This window comes from Paramormyrops kingsleyae, chromosome 12 (assembly GCF_048594095.1).
Source record: "Paramormyrops kingsleyae isolate MSU_618 chromosome 12, PKINGS_0.4, whole genome shotgun sequence".
NCBI classification, from domain to species: Eukaryota; Metazoa; Chordata; class Actinopteri; order Osteoglossiformes; family Mormyridae; genus Paramormyrops; species Paramormyrops kingsleyae.
In genome coordinates, this window is record NC_132808.1 from 18,454,420 (window position 1) to 18,473,374 (window position 18,955).

At 46.5% G+C, this 18,955-nt stretch overlaps 1 protein-coding gene across 10 annotated transcripts in view; it reads right to left on the reverse strand.

Moving 5' to 3' along the window:
* LOC111842607 (adhesion G protein-coupled receptor L3-like) overlaps positions 1-18,955 on the reverse strand; it is a 179,562-nt gene that overhangs the window by 117,855 nt on the left and 42,752 nt on the right. For 6 of the 10 annotated variants that reach the window (XM_072697605.1, XM_023809355.2, XM_023809359.2 and 3 more), the window contains one exon: positions 10,253-10,434. In XM_072697605.1, coding sequence (XP_072553706.1) covers positions 10,253-10,307 — 55 coding nt within the window. In that variant the 5' untranslated portion in view covers positions 10,308-10,434. The remainder of the gene's footprint in view (positions 1-10,252; positions 10,435-18,955) is intronic. The other 4 variants (XM_023809356.2, XM_023809354.2, XM_023809361.2 and 1 more) reach the window with 1 other exon arrangement.

Here is an 18,955-nt window from a genome sequence, read left to right on the forward strand (position 1 = left end):
AGCCGGGCTTGTGTTTTCCATTTATCTTATTTTTAATTTATCATAAGTATGTGTTTTTCATGTTTCAAGATCCAAGATTCAAGAAAGATTTATTGTCAATGAAAAAGAAACAGATACAGCTCAACAATGTAATCAAAAACAAATAATAAATAAACAAATAAAACAACAAATAAAAGGCAATAAAATAGACTTATCTTGAAGTTATTTGAAGCATTTCAGATGAATGATGCACTAGCACCAACTACAGGGGGACTAGTTTATGTCAGTGGCCATTAGGCTGCTGTACCCAGACCACAGAGAAACAGCAGCCTCACCCAGGACAATACTGCAGCCTGTGTTGCCCGCCTCCACGCACCGGGCCAACCGGCTCCCCGTACCCCCACAGAATGGCGCCATGCACCTGCTTCAGCATTTATGGCTCCAATTACAACCGGTGACACGCTTGGCAGATAAGTTCTGGCTGGCATGACCAGCGAGGGGGGGAGGGAGGCGTGGGTGGGATGCACAGCGACACCGCCTGGCTCTCAGCGAGACTTGCGGTTCCCCCATGAGGCCTGCCTGTCTCCGGGGGGAGGGGGCTGCCTGAAACATGTGGCAGACCGCTTGGGGGGGTCTCAGGGGATGAGCTCCTAACTCAGATCTCCCGAGCGGTGACTGCCGGTCAGGATGCCCCAGTGACTCCTGATCCCAAGAGAGGCGATTCTGGCCGCCCCTGCCGAGCCGTGTAGAGGGCATCCTGGACGCCCCCCCATCCCCCCAAGCACGGCACACGCGGGGAAGCGGCTCGTGTGCCACAGAGCTGCCGTATTCGTGCGCCTCATCCCTGGTGACTTCACTCTCGCAGAAACACAAGCCGTCAGGAATTTTCATTTGTAAATAGAGCGTACGCGGCTCCCAGAGGTCATTTCTTAAGGGGGGATATTCCCACTCGGCCGTTCTCATGCCCTGCCACATTAATCATCTCACAGCATCGAGAGGTTAACATGTTACTTAATCCAAGTCTCATAACTACTCAAAACTACCGGCATCAAAAAGACTCTACACAGATAAGTATATCTTTGGGAATCAAACAAGACCGCCCCAGACATTTAATTAAGGGGGGGGGGGGGGGGGGGGGGTTTCTTCTGCTCTTATCATTACCGAATCAAGATCAATTCTTCAGAGAGAGTAAAGTGAAAAATAGCGCCTTAGATCTGAGAGGGTGGGCAGAGAGAACGGTGTTTCCACACTGGCCCTCCAGTCCCCAGGTTTCCTTTATGGACGCGCTCGGCCCTTTTATGGCTCTCTCTCTCTCTCATGACGTCCACCTGTGCTCTCCTGCGAGGGGGGGGGGGGGGAGCACAGGCTCCGGGAGACCCACCTGGGAGATGACGACGGCTCAGAGCGACACATGTGCGCCTGGGACAGGCCGGCATTCAGCAGTATGCAGAAACAGGCCCGCATCTGTGTCATTCCTCCTTTTAAAACGCTCTGAACAGCGAGCGGGGAAAAAAAAAAACAGCCTATTTTATTTTTTTCCCCCAAACACAATTAACAAGGAAATGGAACGGGCAAACCTCTTTGTTGGAGGAAGCCGCAGTTCCTACAATAGAGCCCTTTTTTTGTCAATGGTCGTATTGAATTCTCTCAGAGGATACTGTGCCACATTGAAGGCCGTTTCAAGTGCCCCCCCACCCCCCACCCTTATCCTCAAGGTCTAAAAGGCTAATCTGTCTCTCTGCAACATCTGATCCCAGCTCAGGTCGGCAGACCCGTTTTACAATACTTCATATTGATTTGCTGGCTTCCCCTGCTCCGGTGGCTCCCATTACTCTCTGCAGAGGGCAATGCAAATCTCACTCTGGAATTACACTATAATACACGTCGTGAACTTTATTCAGTGGCAAATGCAATTAATTATGTTCTTTACAGTAAAAGCCTTAAAACCATCAGATGCTCTCAGCGCTGCAGTCATAAATGAGCATGCCACAGAAAGGAGACAGGAACGGCTGAACCGGCTGCTAAATAATTAATAAGCCCGTTATGCTTCATTGTTCTTTAAAGTAAATTACATTCTACTGTGAATTTTCTCGTATTAAAAAAGGTTCCAATCATTGTTCTCTGGTGCACAGACTTTACTAAATGGGGGTCGTGAACCACCAGAGATGGGGGGGGGGGGGGGGGGGCACTAGTCCCCAACAAATACGGAGAATCGTTTTCCATTGTAAAACTAACAGCGTACCGGACAGAAAGATCCCAAAGGCTGCAGAGACGTTATAGGCCACAATTTACGGCAGAAAACACTCAGCCGCGGCGTTTAAGTAATTTATGCTGGACGGTGCCGGCTGCGAGGTTTATGGGGGCACGTAATTACGCGCGGTCCTTTTTAATTCTACACTTGGCTGTAACGGCGTGATTTACATCCATCCGACAATACGGAGGCATGGCTACAGAGCATCAGGCCCATGCTCCTGATGTCCGGTACACATTCGATCTAACCTGCGACTCTGTAATGTGCACTTTTGACTCAAACACTTTTCTGGGTCATGCTCCTTGGTCAGACCCTACAGATCCCCTCCTTGTTACGGTTTAAGGATCACTAGTCAATATTTATAACAGCGGGGTTTGCTTCTGGCGCTTTTGTGTGTCCTGACATCTATGTAAACTCACGGCGGCTGGCCCCTGACCCCTCTGTCGATATCCATCCCCATTAAATGACTCTCCCCCAGAAACGCACTTTAAATCATGTCCTTCAGAGCGACACACTAGGCAGGGGAGCCTTGCGCTATAATTTGCTCCTTTACATGCCACACATGCCCTTTAGAGCACTTATAAAACTTCGAGGTGTTTAACGCCTTCCTGAAAACGGGCCGCACTTAATGCTGCCCTCATCTATTTTGCGGGTTCTGACAGCCCTTTGGCAGCCAGTAATCCAGACGAAAGCGTCGGGCGGCTTCCCGGCTTCCCGGCCACCGTCTGCTGGGATATGAGCAGAAATAAGCTATTGATTTTTACGTTGTGGGGAGAGAAATCAAAAAAGTGAAAAAAATCAAAAATAACTCAAGCCCTGACCCGAAATGCAAATTATTCTTGATAACATGCACTCCGGAATAATAAATATATAAATAAAAATATATATATATGTAAAATATAAATAAAGCTACCAAGTACGACAGGATTTTAACTAATATTAACAAATGAAACCAATCAGAGAGAGGCTGACAAAACCAGCTGTGTTTTTGGGCACCTGTAAGCCATCACATGTACAGCAAGGCCCCTTACCATGGTGAAAAACAACCAGAGGCGGACATTTCAGGTCCAGAAAGTAAAAATCCAAACCAGTATTTTGTTTCAACCAGCCAGTTGAGTACCCTGTGACTGTGACTCTTTATGCTCAACTGGTTGGTTGAAACAAAATCATGGTTTGGATTTTTCCTTTCTGGACCTGAAATGTCCGCCTCTGAAAACAACTCCCTTCATCGACACCCTGAGTATATTTAACCAACAGAAACACGCCAGGTAATCTGCACGTGTGCCCACGTTCAAGTGTGAAAGAGAAGTACTCTGGTTAAGAAAGTCCACCTGTGACCACATGGACACTGAATAAAAACACGCAGACGTAAACCACATGTGGAGGTGCTCGGCACAGCGTTCAGCTAGCCATGTTAGCATTCCAATGTCAAGTGAAGGAAGCTAAGACAAAGGGATCTGCTGGAGCGGGCCTGGGAGCTGGAGCTCAGTCCCGCTTTGTGTTTATAAAGGGTGCCGGCCCCGGCAGCCATAATCCACCGGCCATCCGTCTGCATCTGCCGTTTCCGTGCTCCCAGACGCGAGTGGCGGCCAGCTTCCCTTAAACAACCTGCCAGGACAGCCAGGGTCCGCAGGCCACGCCGGCAAGCTGCCGTGATGGGCACCAGCCGGGGAAAAAAGTGATGCTGTGGCGATGGCACTCTGTGGAGGTTACCGATTCGGTCACCGTCACTAAGAGACACCACTGCACCTTATAACGGCCATCTTATGGTACATACTCCAACTCAGTTTAGCTTTAATGTACAAACAAACATACATACCTAAAACTCATACAAAAAAAATTTGTATATGATATTTTAAAAAAAGGTCAACTTTTTTCTTTTTTCTCCTTTACAAATTGCTACATTTAGTCCATCCGCTGCAACTATTATTCAACTAAATGACATAACCCTGAACCACAGCGGGCTCTGGGTTACTGATCGCTCCGGGCGCTATGCACAGCAGGCTGCTAATGTTTAAGACTAACGGTGCCGTTTGAGGGCGCCCACAAAGATGCCGGCTATAGTAATCCGAAAGCGCAGCTCGCGGTGGAGTTCCTTTTCTGCCGCCGACAGCATTTCAAAGGCGTCGATGTGTGAGAACGGGGCGGCAGACAGCAAGGGCACGGCCCCCTGACCCACGGGCCTCCCTCAGAGGCCCTCCTTCTCCACGAGAAGATCCGGCTCCGTAAATAAAGTACCGTTCCACATGCCTTCAGATAACAGCTTTAGCTAAAGCTGGCGAACATTCACTGAATCCCTGCTGCTAGTGTCATAATCCCATAATAATCAGCTGAATTCAGCTCCACTCCTATGGAGTAATATGCCTTCAAAAAGTACAATTTTTGCTGAAGGGTTATTTGGCCCTTTACTCCAAATGCTAATGCTTTTCTCTAGTTGTGTTTCAAAAGATGTAAAAACATATATAATGAAATCATAACAAATACAGTGCAGGTTAGAAAAGACAAAGACGTACAAGTGGAGCAGATGTTATTACTATTACCCTATGAATTAATTTTTTTTTTTCTCGCGGCAATGTGCATGATGCAAAACAGCCAAGGAATACTCAAAATACATCATGGTGAAAATCCACTAAAAACTAGTTCCGTTCATTTGCGGCGGGAAATGGGTCTCAAAGACAAAGTCCGTACACAGCTGAGTCTTAATGACTGATTAATGTTAGCAGATAAACATGCATGAAATGGGTCACAGTGGAGCAGAGCCTGAACACACGGGTCCAAGGGGATCAGGGATGGTCATTTGTCTGTCTTCCTAAATGTCACTCAGGTATTCAAAGTCATACCAGACCTGGAGGAGCTCCTAACTTCAACGAAGGAGAGCTGCAGACTTCCTGTCACAGTGCAGGATGGGGAGCCGACCTTGGCACTGCATACTTATATACAGTGCTCACAGGAAGTCTTGGGACGCTTGCTTAATTAAATAAAAAATATTGCAAATATATTATTTTTCTAACAAAAACCATTACTTTATTCATTTACAAAAAAGTACATATCACCAATAAACCAGCTGTAGTTTTAAGTAAAACATTAATTTCAGGTAGCAATAAACTGAAGCCCAAATTATAGTTCTAAAAGAGCCATTTTGATTTAAAAAGTTCATTGACAAGCAGTCTCATTGGGTGCTTTTTATTTAGGCATGCCTTTGCAATAACATAAAACACCAAGCTTTTCTGTTTAGCATCCCTTTGGGGGCCAGTGACTACAACTGCAATTAATAGCAAAATGGCAAGTGCAGAACTGAATGAGAATAAAAAAAGACAATAAAGAAAGAAAATGTCTGTGTGGAAGACATGTGTAGATATGTTAAACATTGCTTGTCAATTAACTCTAGTTTTACAGAATTAAGAAAGCGACCCAAGACTTTCTGTGAGCACTGTATATAGTGCTAGACTAGAGCCCTAACAATCCAAAAGTCAGTAGAGCCAATATCAACCCCACTGCCTAAATGGAATGGCTTACCTTTAATTTTAAAAAGACACTAAAATATATGAATATATAGTTGCAATAATTAAAGAAAAATGACGGTGACCCTCAGGCTCACCATGAAAATCTCCCATATACTTTCAATCTCTACAGCCCTCATCATGACACACTTACATTTATAAATGCATTTATCAGCAGCTTTTCTTCAAAGCATCGCATAGCGGTCAAGAAGCCAGTTCAGGTTAATTTAAGTGTTGTTAAGCTAAGCTTCAAGTGAGTGACCAGTAACAAGTTTAAGTCATTAATGGAGCAAGAACCATTCAAAACATTACAAGTATTGTAACAACCTAATATCAGAAGAGCTATTCAAGTCAAAAATAAAATGACTAGGTTAATACTAGACAAGGGAGGAATATAAGTGCCCAGTATTGCCAAGAGGGCAGAACCACTGAGGTAGCTGAGGACAGGTTAGGGGTCAGATGAGTTTGTTAAGGTGTTCCTAAAAAAGATGTGTTTTGAGGCATTTCTTGATGCTTGACGAGGATTTTACTTACTGGATGTGGATGGGTAGCTCGTTCCAGGACAGAGGGCCCTGAGGAAAGTACTCCCACCCACAGTGGCTTCTCATTCAGCGGCTTTTACCCCAGAATCCCCGCAATCGGAGCCATTTCATATGCAAATTAGCTGACTGAATTCCGCCCCAAACGCATGTGAATAGGGGCAGCTTGAATCGTGGCAGAAATGAATCCAAAAGGCTTATTAATAACTTCTGATCAACAAAGAATAACTCTGCCATGTTTTTCCTGCACTTTTCATGTGCTAGGCTTGATTTAGGGTTTATTTTTACATGCATGTCTCTTAACCTTACCTTGACATTTACAGATAAATATATTAATGTATGTGTGAGTGGGGGTTTATCCATCGTGGAAGGGAAAAAAAAATCTGTTTTTGACCAGACAGTATACTACCTTATTACATTATTACTATAATTGTCTCCCCCAAGTATAATAATCTTTCTGGCATGCTTTTTCAATTATTTTAACATATTGTAAGACAGGGGGAGGGCATCTAACTGAAGCCTTAATTAAGATCTTCTTCATTACAATCAGCAAATTAGGAACGCATCTCGGGAACTGCCCACCCGTAGACAATGAGCAAGTTACAGTAGGTGTCATCGCAGGAGCCTTCTCTGAGGGCTTCAGGCAACGTCTCATTCATCTGTGGTGCTAGCCTGCCCTTTCTGGGGGTAAATAAGGGCTGCTGACCCTCAGAGTGTCTGCCTGCCTCTACACTTTAAAGAATAATTAAGAGGCCGTCTTCAAGCAGCACGCGACAAGCCCGCTCCACACCCTGCCATATGAATATAGACGTACGTGGGGGTGTGCTCCAGTGCGAAAAACTTAATTAAAGGTGTCGAGCAGGCGAGAGTGGCGTGATTGACACAGCGGCCTTCAAACCCACCTTCCCCCGTGGCTGAGGACAACCACATGGACAGCCCTTATGGATCGTTCATGGAATAAGTCGTCCCCCCCCCCCCCCCCGCATGGACTCGGGGGTCACCCGCCGCAAGCCGCTTCAGCCAGAATTAACCCAGAACAGCAGACTCCATTGGCTCTGAGGGCGTAGGGAGGCGAGTTGCTGGTACCCAGAAAAAAGGAAAGGAAGAAATTCATTTAAATGCCTCACTCTCCCTTTCGGTTCAGAAGGCAAAGACGTGTATCAGGTCATGAAGCCACTCAGGTGAAGAAAAAAACGCTTTTAAACATGACTGTCGGAGGTACTGGGCATTTCTCATTCATCTTGGAAATGCAACCAGGATTTCTCTTGGATACTTAAATATATATCCTTTGCCTGTTTGCATTTATGGATTCTAGTAGCCATCTCCTTTCAAGAACTACAATAATATTTTTAATCAGTCTTTTAGTGAAACTATTTTAAACAGTAGCGCACAGTCATGGCAGGTTATGAACTTCTGTGATCTGTCAGGAATGCACTATTATTAAATACCACACAGCGAATGACACCATTCAACAGGAAGAAACATGCAGTTAGATTTCAATGTGGAAACATGTGGACGGCTTTGATTAAAAATGAAAAGCTGTGAACAGGGAGCGAGGCCTCCCCTTCTAAAAAGTGTGTCACATGACCATCCCCCACTCTCCTGCCTTCCTGGGTGAAATCAGACATGTTTAGTGAGGCAGACAATCCCACTGTGCGAGTGGTGAATCCAGATTTGCATTACAGTATCATCAATTACAGCTGAAAGAAAGTGACATTTCCTAGGTAACCAATGAGTTACCCCTCTGAGCAGGGGTGGTTAGTTGGGGTTGGGGTTAGGCTAATGGTGATCCTGCTCTCACCTCCCCAAGCATCCGGAATAGACTACATTCAGGTGCCAGTCTAACCCTCTTGACACTGAAACACAATGGATAGCCTGAGAAAGACACTTTCCACACATCAACACAATGGATGCGCTTGGGTCATCAGCCAGCATTTATCTTCTGAGGCACAGGCTGATATGCTACAGCCTGTAATTGTCCTGGCTGATAAGAAAGTGGCTAGCCCAAGCGGTTAGCTGGCTACCAAAAACAGGTAGGCAGCCTTAGGCAGCTAGCTCAAGCAGTTAGCCTTAAGTCGATAACCCAACCGGTTAGCTCGTGGGAGTTTTACTTACACAAAGAGGGCATAAGGAAGAATGATTGGTTCAGGGTTATGACCAATCAGATTGTAGAGGAGGTGGGTCCAAGACATCTGATTGGTTAGTCCCGCCTTTCTTTAGTTCTCCTCTACAATGTGACTGGTTAATTCTATGAACCAATCATTTTTCCTTCTGCCCTCAGAACATCTCTGTGTAAGTAAAACTCCTATGAGCATCCGGTTAGCCTTAGCTGGCTGGCCCAAACAGGCATGTAGCATTAGGCAGTTAGCCTTAATTGGTTAACCAAAGCACATAGCCTTAAATGACTAGCCCAAAGTGATAGCCTTTTAGCAGCTAGCCCAATAAGGGACCATTAAGCAGATAGCTTAAGCAGGTAGGCTTAAGAAACTAGGCCAAGTGGTTTGTTACTTATGACAGGCACGCAATGTGCTTATTGTGAGAAATTCACAACAGTTTGAAGCGGTACCTCATCTTATGAAATGGGCAGCAGGCATTATCAGTTACTGTCGCGTCTGCTCTGTCTGTAAATGGCGTTGTTATTCAAATCTTCTTTTATTATATCAGCATGAATACCTTCCTCTGGCATTTCACACAAGCATAAACATATGATGAATGAAAACACGCAGTACAGCAGAATGTATAATAGTTATTCTTTGTTATCCCGTGACAGAGCACCATGGGCCCTTACTAAGCCGTCTTCACCGTTATTCAGTACTTTCTGTCTTGCTGCTCAAACTTAATCTTCATTTTTATAAAGCCTTTATGTTTATTTAATTTCTTTCTCCAGCTCCTCTTGGTACAGTGAAATATCTTCCCCTTACATGCTGTATACTTAGCTGATACAGCCAAAGAGCGACACTGATTGCTTCACTGATAAATGAACAAGGTATCAACACGGATCAACCGCCGAGGTGTAATCGGACACCATACTCGTTAATAAGGACTCGTTCTTCCAGCAAGGAGATTGACACAAGACCACAGAAGGATTCGCCCCAAGCAGAACAGCATCCCACACAGTGCATGTGTGAGACCCCACTGTGGAATGTCTGTGAGAATAAAGACACCTGTCTCACCTCATAACCCACTGCATGTCCCATCCGCTAAGTAGCAGCCAATGTGTTTACACATCCGTGAATTATGGACCTGTCACCGGCTCAGAAATAACACCCGAAAACAAATTCAATTCAAGTCAAAGTTCTGTTTGGACTGGTTTGTTTCCAAATCCTAGAGTGGGGGTTATCAAATGTCTCCCCCAGCCTTTGAGAGCAGAGAACAGCCAAAGGACAGGAAGCAAGTTCTGTTATTTTTACAGCAAAAGCTGCACCAAGGGGTGGAAGAAACGCTGAGTTTGACGGAAGGCTCGGGGAGAAAAAAAAAGAAACACCAATATATGTGTCAGCGTTACTGCATTGTGCTGTTGATTCTGCTTTGCTGGGGAATTTAGCATTCAGGCCATATGCATCTGGTCTGCCAAGCCGCTGGCACATCAAATCTTTGCTTCATTATGTCACTGATTCTAACTCGACTGTAAACAGGGAAGAGGAGGGTCACATGACTATGTCTACAGAGCTATGGGACAAAAAGACCCACCCGCTGAAAAAGCCTGAAAGAAAAAGCTGTGGCAAAGGTAATGTGGAATTATATTAGCATCATTGCTACGTGCTGGAGCCCTAACTTTTCCTTGATCATTTTTCTTCATTTTAATTAGAATTTCAATGAATTTATTTTTCTCACAGAACAATTGTTGGGAGCAAATTGGAATGTGTGTTGATTCTATCTTGGCCCAATTTGAATTATTTGAATAACCAGAAGGGGGCATTTTTTGCTGGAGGGGGGCTGTGGGGGGGTATTTGACTGTGAGGGTGTTGGGTTGCGCATCTCACCCAGAGAGACGGGTGTGAAGAGGGCGATGAGAAAGAGCAGCTGTGCAGTCCACATGGTTCCCCCTCCCGCTGAAGGTCCGCCACCAGAGGGAGCCGTCCCAGTCGGGCCTGAGCAGCCCCACGCACGTGGTGCAGACACGCCGATCACACGCTGATCACACGCTGGTCCCGCTGTGAGTCTGCTGAGGTGGGAAGAAAACCAAGCCATTAGCCTCACATTACCGCTCTGATAGCCATTCATCAGCTAACTCTCTTTCACACTATTTGTAAACTTCTGGTAACTTTCTTAGCTTTTGTTTGGACTAGAACAATGAGGCCTGTATAATAATAACCGCTCAACTTTAAAATCATCTTTATATCTGTGTTTAGTGTTGAAAAGTTTCTTCTGAAAGCACATTGAGATTCCCCACAGGTGTACAGCCTCGGTCAGGTAGGCTGTTGTTCGAAAAATCAAATCCTGTTATACATGCTTCTTGAAGATAGATGATTTAAAATGACCAAAAATCCCAAACCGACCAAACAAAATCAGAGTGATCAGATTTCGTACGAAGGAAAATGTTAGGCGAAGGGAACGAAAAGGAAATACCTCATTGTAAGTCAACTCGCTGTATAATAAGCCTTTCTAGCCTGAGGACTTGTGGTCACCTCATGCGTGACCCGACGTCCCTGGCTAAACCAGCGAGGCGAGCATTTAAGGGCCATGCCATCACCCAGAAAAGTGACCCATCTCAGGTTGGCACAGTCTATACGAGGGCTGTGGCAACTACCTGCTTCAGAAAATCAAACTCGGCCAACAGACAAAATAAACACACGCACACACACACACAAGTTTGTAATTATATCTTTCTGGGGACTCTCCATTCATTTCTATGGGGAATACTCTAATCCCTGCATGACGACCTTAACCCCTACCCAGCCCTAACCTTACCCATAAGTAACCAAACAGAATACAAGTCACAAGTCACCACACACACATACCAACAACCCTGAAAGTGTAAGACAGCAGCACAGCATGTCATAAGGCACGTTTGCTTATTTCATGGCAAATCACAGCAAAGGTGTTAATGAAGCGTGTGTGTTTTTTGTACATACCTCATGTGCTAAACCATATATTTCTGAAATGTTCTCTGCAAGTCATGTCGTATTGATGAATTTATCCTATTTATTGATTCCCCTCAGGGGATTTTTGGCATTTTTACTGCTTTGATTGCATACACAGATCTTTGTGGGGACCAGAAAAATGGTCACCACAACGTTAAAATAACAGGTTATTATTACATTGTGGGGGACATTTGGTTCTCCCAATGTAATATAAATATAATCCACGCGCACACACATGCTTAAACAGACAGCAAGCCTTCCTTTCTCATTGAAATACCGACATTGTTTAGGCTCTGTGTTTCTACAACACAGCAGTGCATCTCCATGATAGATGCTGTTTGGTGTTACAAGTCTTTCACAGCTACAACCGAATCGCAGTCTATCCAGGGCTTGCCTTTGTCTGTCATTGACCTCAGTCTGCCGAATCCACAATCAGAGAGAAGCCACACGCAGAGCTAATTCCTCAGCAGCCAGTAAACTGCAGCCCAGTCCTCCTTTCAGGTAAGTGATCACATTCACTGCACATTGTTCACAAACTCCTTCCTACATATCTCTCTCATTTTTGCAATCTCTCACTTCTTCTTGACAAAAAAATCCATTTCTAGCCTTTCTGGGTGAAAGCCACTGAAGACACTTTAAATCAGATTTTTATTTTTTTTTTTGCTAAGGACTGAGTAAATCCTAAATCCAGAGAATATTTAAAAACGCTAAATATAGTGAAGGAGACAAGGAGACAGACTGGAGCAACAGTGCTGTCACTCAGCCATGCCTGGTGTCCACATGTGTGCAGGATTTGTCTTGCAGATGGTATCTGCTACGGGTCCGAAAAACGTCCTCAGCTGGTTTCATCACTGAAACATCTCACCACCCCTCAGTAGTGTTACGGTTCACCACCACCATCCCCTGCACTCAATGCTTCAAATACTTTAAATGTGTTATGCCTTTCTTTGTCCACAAGCTAAAACAAGTTCATTTTCTGGGGGCATTCCTGTCCAGACCCCACCCCCCTACTCCTACCAACCCCCATGTTGCACACAGTGTTGGAGCAGGGGCAGGACACCCCCACAGCAAGCAGACACCACAAGGGTGGTGGAGTTGGGGGGGGGGAGGGGTGTTTAGGTGGAAGGAGCACATCCGTCTTCTATAACGGAGAGTATTGATCTCCACAGACGTCCTCCCAGCCTCTCCCTGCTTTGTGTTTAAATGCTGCCTTGTCATTTATGTCATTTACCTCACACTTGACTTTGGGGCACTGAAAAGGTCACACGCCTGCAGGCACACGCTACATGCCACAGCCACACACCCTGGGGTGGCCGGCAGAGGTCATTAACACCTCAGAACAATAATAATACAAACGATTTATCTGGATCAATGATTGAGCAATTAACTAAAATGCAGATATTTCATATAGGCTGTCTATCAATTGCTTTCTAATTACATTGGAATTAGATAAATTAATTTTACCCATTTGTAATTTGAAAGAATACCCGAAAAATACATTTCCAAATGTTTATCGGCTAGCTCTCTCTCTCTCTAATCTAATCTTATGTGCACATGACCCATGACACGTTCACTGAAGCCTAATAACTTTAAATATTTCAGCATATGGGAACCTCATCTTCAAAAAACCACTACATTACACAGCAATTCATATATTTTGCAAAATCTGGGGTATTTTGTTACATTTCTCTGGTCACTCCGATTGCTGATATGTTTTTCCAAGATTTTTTACCAGTGCCGGTAAGGGAATAATGCCTCAATCCCAATCTCTCTCTCCCTAACACGCACATAATGCAGACCTGAGCTGAACACAATCAAAAGCAAAGCAGGCCAGCGCAAGCCGTGTGGCGTAACGTGACACTGTTTATTACCTACCAGGCGACAGGTGACAGGCGCGTTAAGGCCCCAGTGCCACCTGACACCACGCCCCCCCCCCCCCTTTGTCATCGTATAAAAAGGGTGTTACTTAAATAATCAGGTTACACCAACTTCATTCAGCTTTTCACGGTCTCGTCAACACAATGGCACCCTGATGCAAGCTAAATAAAACAATATCAGTCAAAAGGAGTTTTGCTAAGGGCAATTTTTGCAAACTAATACAAACATCAATGAGGCGCTTCTAGAGTTCTCTATAGAACAATTAGCACACGGACTGCACGCTAGTCGGCGGACGCCAGCCCACCCTATTGTCACAGACTCCCGACAGGAGCGACACAAGCTGCATCACCCAGCTACAAACAGCCCCCGGCTGAGCGCAGCCTCAATTAGCTAATCAACGGACTAAAGAGCGAGTCGCTGAGAAAACGATACTGTCTACAGACCTTCGTCTACATTGAGAAGATATAATAGAATCCACAAAGCCAATGAATTTGTCAGCTGGTGAAAAATCTGGATTGGTGGCAGGCTGCCTCCGGCGGCTGAATGTCTGCTAATTGCGCTAACTTTAGCCTGCGTAGCCAGGGAAGCCTAATGAGCAGACTGTCAATGGCTCCTTTGTGGACAGCTCCTAAGGCCTGCTAATGAACATGGGGATTGGAGGGGGTCCCAGCCAAGGCTGTGTCAGCTCCAGCTGCCTCTGCCCCCTTCCCTGCGGCCACCGGTTGCGATCCGACTGCCGCTCTGTGCATGCTGCCTTGCCGCAAGTTGCCGCAGAGGCAAGACTGGACCCAGAGCTCACGAAAGATAGCGCGTGAGGGACACCCTAAGGCCCAAAGACGTGTGGTCAGTATGCTTGGCTACGAGGTGCGGCTTGTGCCGCTTTCAGTATATCCATTGCCATATGTATACTTATTTTAAAGTCTTGTCTGTCCTTTATTTCACATTTGTTTGTTTTTTATCCATGCATCCATCCATCCATCCATTTCTTCACTTATCTTTAATTATTTGTTTATTTCATGCATTTCAATGATTGTTTGCTGCGTGGTTGTGCCCTGAGTCACCAGTAAAAAGGAGGCTGATTATAACCAGAATGTATGTTTCAGTTACCGGAGCTGAGGGTCCATTTCTATTTTATATTCAATTATCAGAGTAATATAAACAACGCAGTTTTGAGACCAAGCAAGCTGTGATTATTGAGAGAAAGCAACACAACGCAGTTACAACCACTACATTACCAGACTGCATCACCACTATCAGGCACTATCACGAGGAGCCACGGCAAACCCCTCCCACCGTGAAAGGGGGGTGGAGGAATTGATCCAAGGCCCCGCCCCAGAATCTGTCCCAAAGGCTTGAAGTGTGTCACAAGGACTCTGAAACAACCCATCAGGAGGACAGGAGTCCGATCGAAAAGGATGAGGGTGAGCCGGTGTGCCAGCGGAGAAGAGGCGCGTGAGCCAAACCTCTCTCCCTGTAGCCTGTGCCAACGCCATGGACCCGGCCGGGCCTGGAAGAAACGGGCTCTCATTAAGCGCGACTTCCCACTGGCTTATGGAAGAAGACTGGGCAGAACCTTCACAACCACGGGGACGTGACGCCAGAAAACATCCCGATCCGGCGGAGCTGCGAGGCGTGTGCTCGAGCCGAAATGCGGAATGTGATTAGGGAGCCCTAACGATCGTGATGCCCGCATCTATAATCTGCATTCAAATTTAATAAGATCCACAAGCATCTTCTGCCCTCAGATAAGTGCCCTGCGACCGCCAGCTTCGCCGAGCAATTATAAATAATGCGATAAAATGAGATGCTTGTGCCATGTTTCGAGCTGGCCCCGAAGCCTCGTCTTGGAGGAAGGCCCCGCAATCGTGCGCATTGTGGTATTCAGAACCGGGTCGCACTGCCTGAAGCCAACTTGAGCCGACTCCTTGAGTTGCGAGCCATTGAACCCATTTCAAAGGGCTTCCTGTCAACAAACACGCACACGGGCACATGCGCACCCGCACATACTCGCCCAATGCGGAGTGCAGTTGACAGTTGCCGGCTGCAAACAAATTACGAGGTTGTTAGTAAACACGGGCACAAGTGCCATGGCTCCTATTCATATTAATGTAACCATTCAGCGCATGGAAAACTCATCTGTGAGTCAAAAAAAAAAACGTTAACTCCAAAAATAGGGACTAATCCCCAGCGGCAGGATAACATAAAGGACCATGCCACCGCCTTCCCAGACACTGCGTATGAGCCTTCTGCGCCCAGGTTGGCCTAAAGCAGAATAGAAAGCGAATCCCACCATCAGTCAAAAGCTGAATCTTAACCAGCAAAGACAGCTGGTCCCATTGGCCTCAGAGAAAGGGGGCAACACTTCATCCAGGTGTGAGCAGCCCGTAACCACAGCTTACAGTCTGAGATTCACAAGTGCACAACAACAGATGCCTGCTGGGTACGTCACGGCGTTTCGGCTAGATTGTGGCACGCCATGGTCTCAAAATGGAAGTGCTGAAGTGACCGCAGGGGAAAACCACACGAGGGCAATAAAGAAAAGAAGCTTAAAAAAGAAAAAAAAAAAAAAGCGCAACGCTTGAATGTAAACCGCCTGCTTCCCCATTGGCCACTTTCACAGAGCAGCCGTATCCGGAGGACCTGTGCAGTTCTTAGACGACTGATGGACAGGGTTTGTGCCAGAAGACCTCTGGATGTTTTAAATCCTCGAAACAAAAGGCAAAAGGCTGGGAGAAGGGAGGGCATGGAGGGGCACAGCAGCAGGGTGCAGCACCAGGACCATAAAGCACACCTTTATTATGCTGCAATTAGCATAGGCCTGTGGGGGAGGGGGAGGGTTTTAAGACAGCAATGGGGGCTGTGATTCATGACAACCCGCACAGGACATGCGCAAATCTCAGGTCCCCTCCAGCCAGGTGGGCACTACGAGCTGTTTGGTTTGAAGATATACCCAGGAGCTCAGCGTGGGGGGACTTATTACGGTGACGATGAGACCCTGAACAGCGGCAGCACGCTCCAAAAGCGCCAGACTGCTCTGTCCTGCGGTCAGGCCCAACTGTGCTCTGCAGTGAGAACGGTTTGGTCTTCGTCTCCAACATCATGTTTTCCTTTCCCTTTTGTCAGTGTCATTCAATTTTAATAATTTTTAATACGCAAGCCACTGCCTGATTTCCTATTCAGTAGCACAATATGATAAAGCCGAAGTCGAATGAGAATGGCACCATAAAAGCGTGGCATGTTTATTCTTCTTGAGATAAGTCAGGCCTGCGCCGGATAGTGACACTGAGGAACGATGTCAGTCAGGCTCTCGGGGGTCAAAGGTCCACAACTGTCAGGGACACCCCACCCCCCACCACGTGATTCTATTTTCACAGACTGCCTCTTGAATCATTCTCGCTCTGCCGCTAATCACTGTGTTAATCGTTCGTGGCATTATGAGAGAGCAATCGCATTCCTCTTCCCGCAATTTTATCAGCATCGCATGGGACAAAAGGTGAGCAATAATCGCTCCCGCTTTTGGAAAGCAGGGGGGGGGGGGGGGAAATGAAGTTAGCAGGTTGGTTTGAGAGAACAAACATTTTTTTAATAAGCTTTCCTGTAATTCATTGACAGCAGTGTAGATTACCATCTGATAAAGACTGCTCGCGTAATTAACACACGCAGCTGCAAAATACATCAGATGCCAGAGAATCCGCCTTTCAGATGGATTTCAATTACGCAAAATTGCCCAGAATGATTCCACGGCCCCACAAAGTTCACTGTGTCACACTCGCTTCCTGTTTGATGGCAGCGTCCTGCCGAGATCCACGTTACAAAACAAGCACCTATATTTATGATGCATGAAAAAAAAAATGGGATTTTGTACGGTTACTGTTCCATGCATATTTATGAAGCTTTCCTACACGTGCAGTTAGGGTTTTTACTATTATGACTAGTTAGAGGACAATAGTTAGTGACCAGCTTTTGTGTCGCTTTTGCATTTTCAGGCACAGCACACAGGCCTCAGAACTTGAGAAGCATAAAGCCCGAGCCTCCTTCCACGACATATGGTGTAATTAATTCCGAATCCGTTTCCGACACCTAGCACTCCACAGCCACTCGGTGACTCAAGAACATTTGTCTCCAAACATATTGCCTCATTAGTCGCAGAAAGCCCTTCCAACCACCTCCCTTTGATCCGTCCAGGCCACCTGCCCCCCCACATGCCCCCCCAGTCACCACCATGAGCAGGACCTTTCCTCTCCATGCCCCCCTTGGCACACAGGGGGCTGCGTGGCCGCAGATTATTCCCAAAGCCCACCCCGGTACCCCGCATATGCACCGACGCGCTCTGTTCACTGGGCGCCCGCCTCCAATCCGGTCCCGCAGTCACTGGCAGAGGTTCCAGGCTTTTCCGTGGGACTGGCGTGCTTTTCTGGAAGTGACCGAGCTTTGGGTGGGGAGGGTGAGGAAGGGGGACTCTGACACGCGTCCAGCCTGCGCACAGACACCGCGGGCTGGCAAGTCTAGCGACATCCTCTGTGCCGCACATTTCAGAAGGACTGCGGCTCAATATGGCCACTGTGAAAAAAAACTGAAGCACAGCAATAAAGTTAAAAAAAGTGGGATGGACATCAAGCCAAATGGAGAAATAACTACAAAGTCATGGACAGTTAACACTGAAGGAGTCGGTGCCATGGGTGGAGAAGAAACCCTCTACAGAGAGTCTGACTTGGTCCACTCCTGGGGCCTCGCTCAGCAGACACGGGCCAGATGTGAGGTCACTCTCCCCGACAATACACAGTATTTATGAGGGTTTAGGCACACTGGCAGAGTGGTGCTCATGCCCATGATATCTGCTGACTCACCACCCAAAACCTGGCGCTGTACCACTCACACACAGCGAGGAACCCATCCAGGGGGAGCGACAGAGATGCGTGACATGCCAATTACCATAAAGCAGTGTTTCCCAGTCCGGTCCTCGGGGACCCCCAGACAGTGCACGTTTTCGCTCCCTCCCAGCGCCCAGTAAAAATGCGGACTGTCTCGAAGGAAGAGGAAATGTGGTCCCCGAGGACGGGATTGGGAAACTCTGCCGTAAAGGATCTGCAAAAAATGAAGAAAGATAAAAAAAAAATCGGTATAGTCTAGTTTGAAGATTTCCCTGCCTGGCTTCCACTGGCTCTCTCCCTTAGGATTATGCGAGTTGGGTACCGTCAAAGGGAAACAGATTACAGTGCAGAGAGATTCATAATGAGGCCCTGTATTATACAGGTGGTGGCACAGACTCACAGCCAGGAGGTTTTTGGTTCAAATCCCAGGAGGCTAAACACGGTAAGCTGCTTTAGACTAATGTATCTGCTATTGAAACCGCTCCCTCCTAGTGACAGCATGCTATCCGCTCCAGCACATGTGCGTCGACGGTGTCTGTGAACCAGCGCGCAGTACCTCTGCAGGGGAGGCGGCCGGGGACGTCACCGTCGGGGCGATTCCGGTCCTACTCTGATGGCCAGCCGTGAACAGGCTGACCGCCAGTCAGTGTGGCATCTCCTAGTGGCACCACAACTACTGAGACACTAGGAGGAATGTTCCACCTCTCTGAGCCCAAAATTTCTTGGATAAAAATTACAAATGACATTAATTATAAATATTGACTAGGCAGTGATTAAGTACAGGAAGATGATAAACTTTCTTAATATTGTTTAACTGTCCCCCTGTATCAAAATATCATGTGAGAGCTATTCT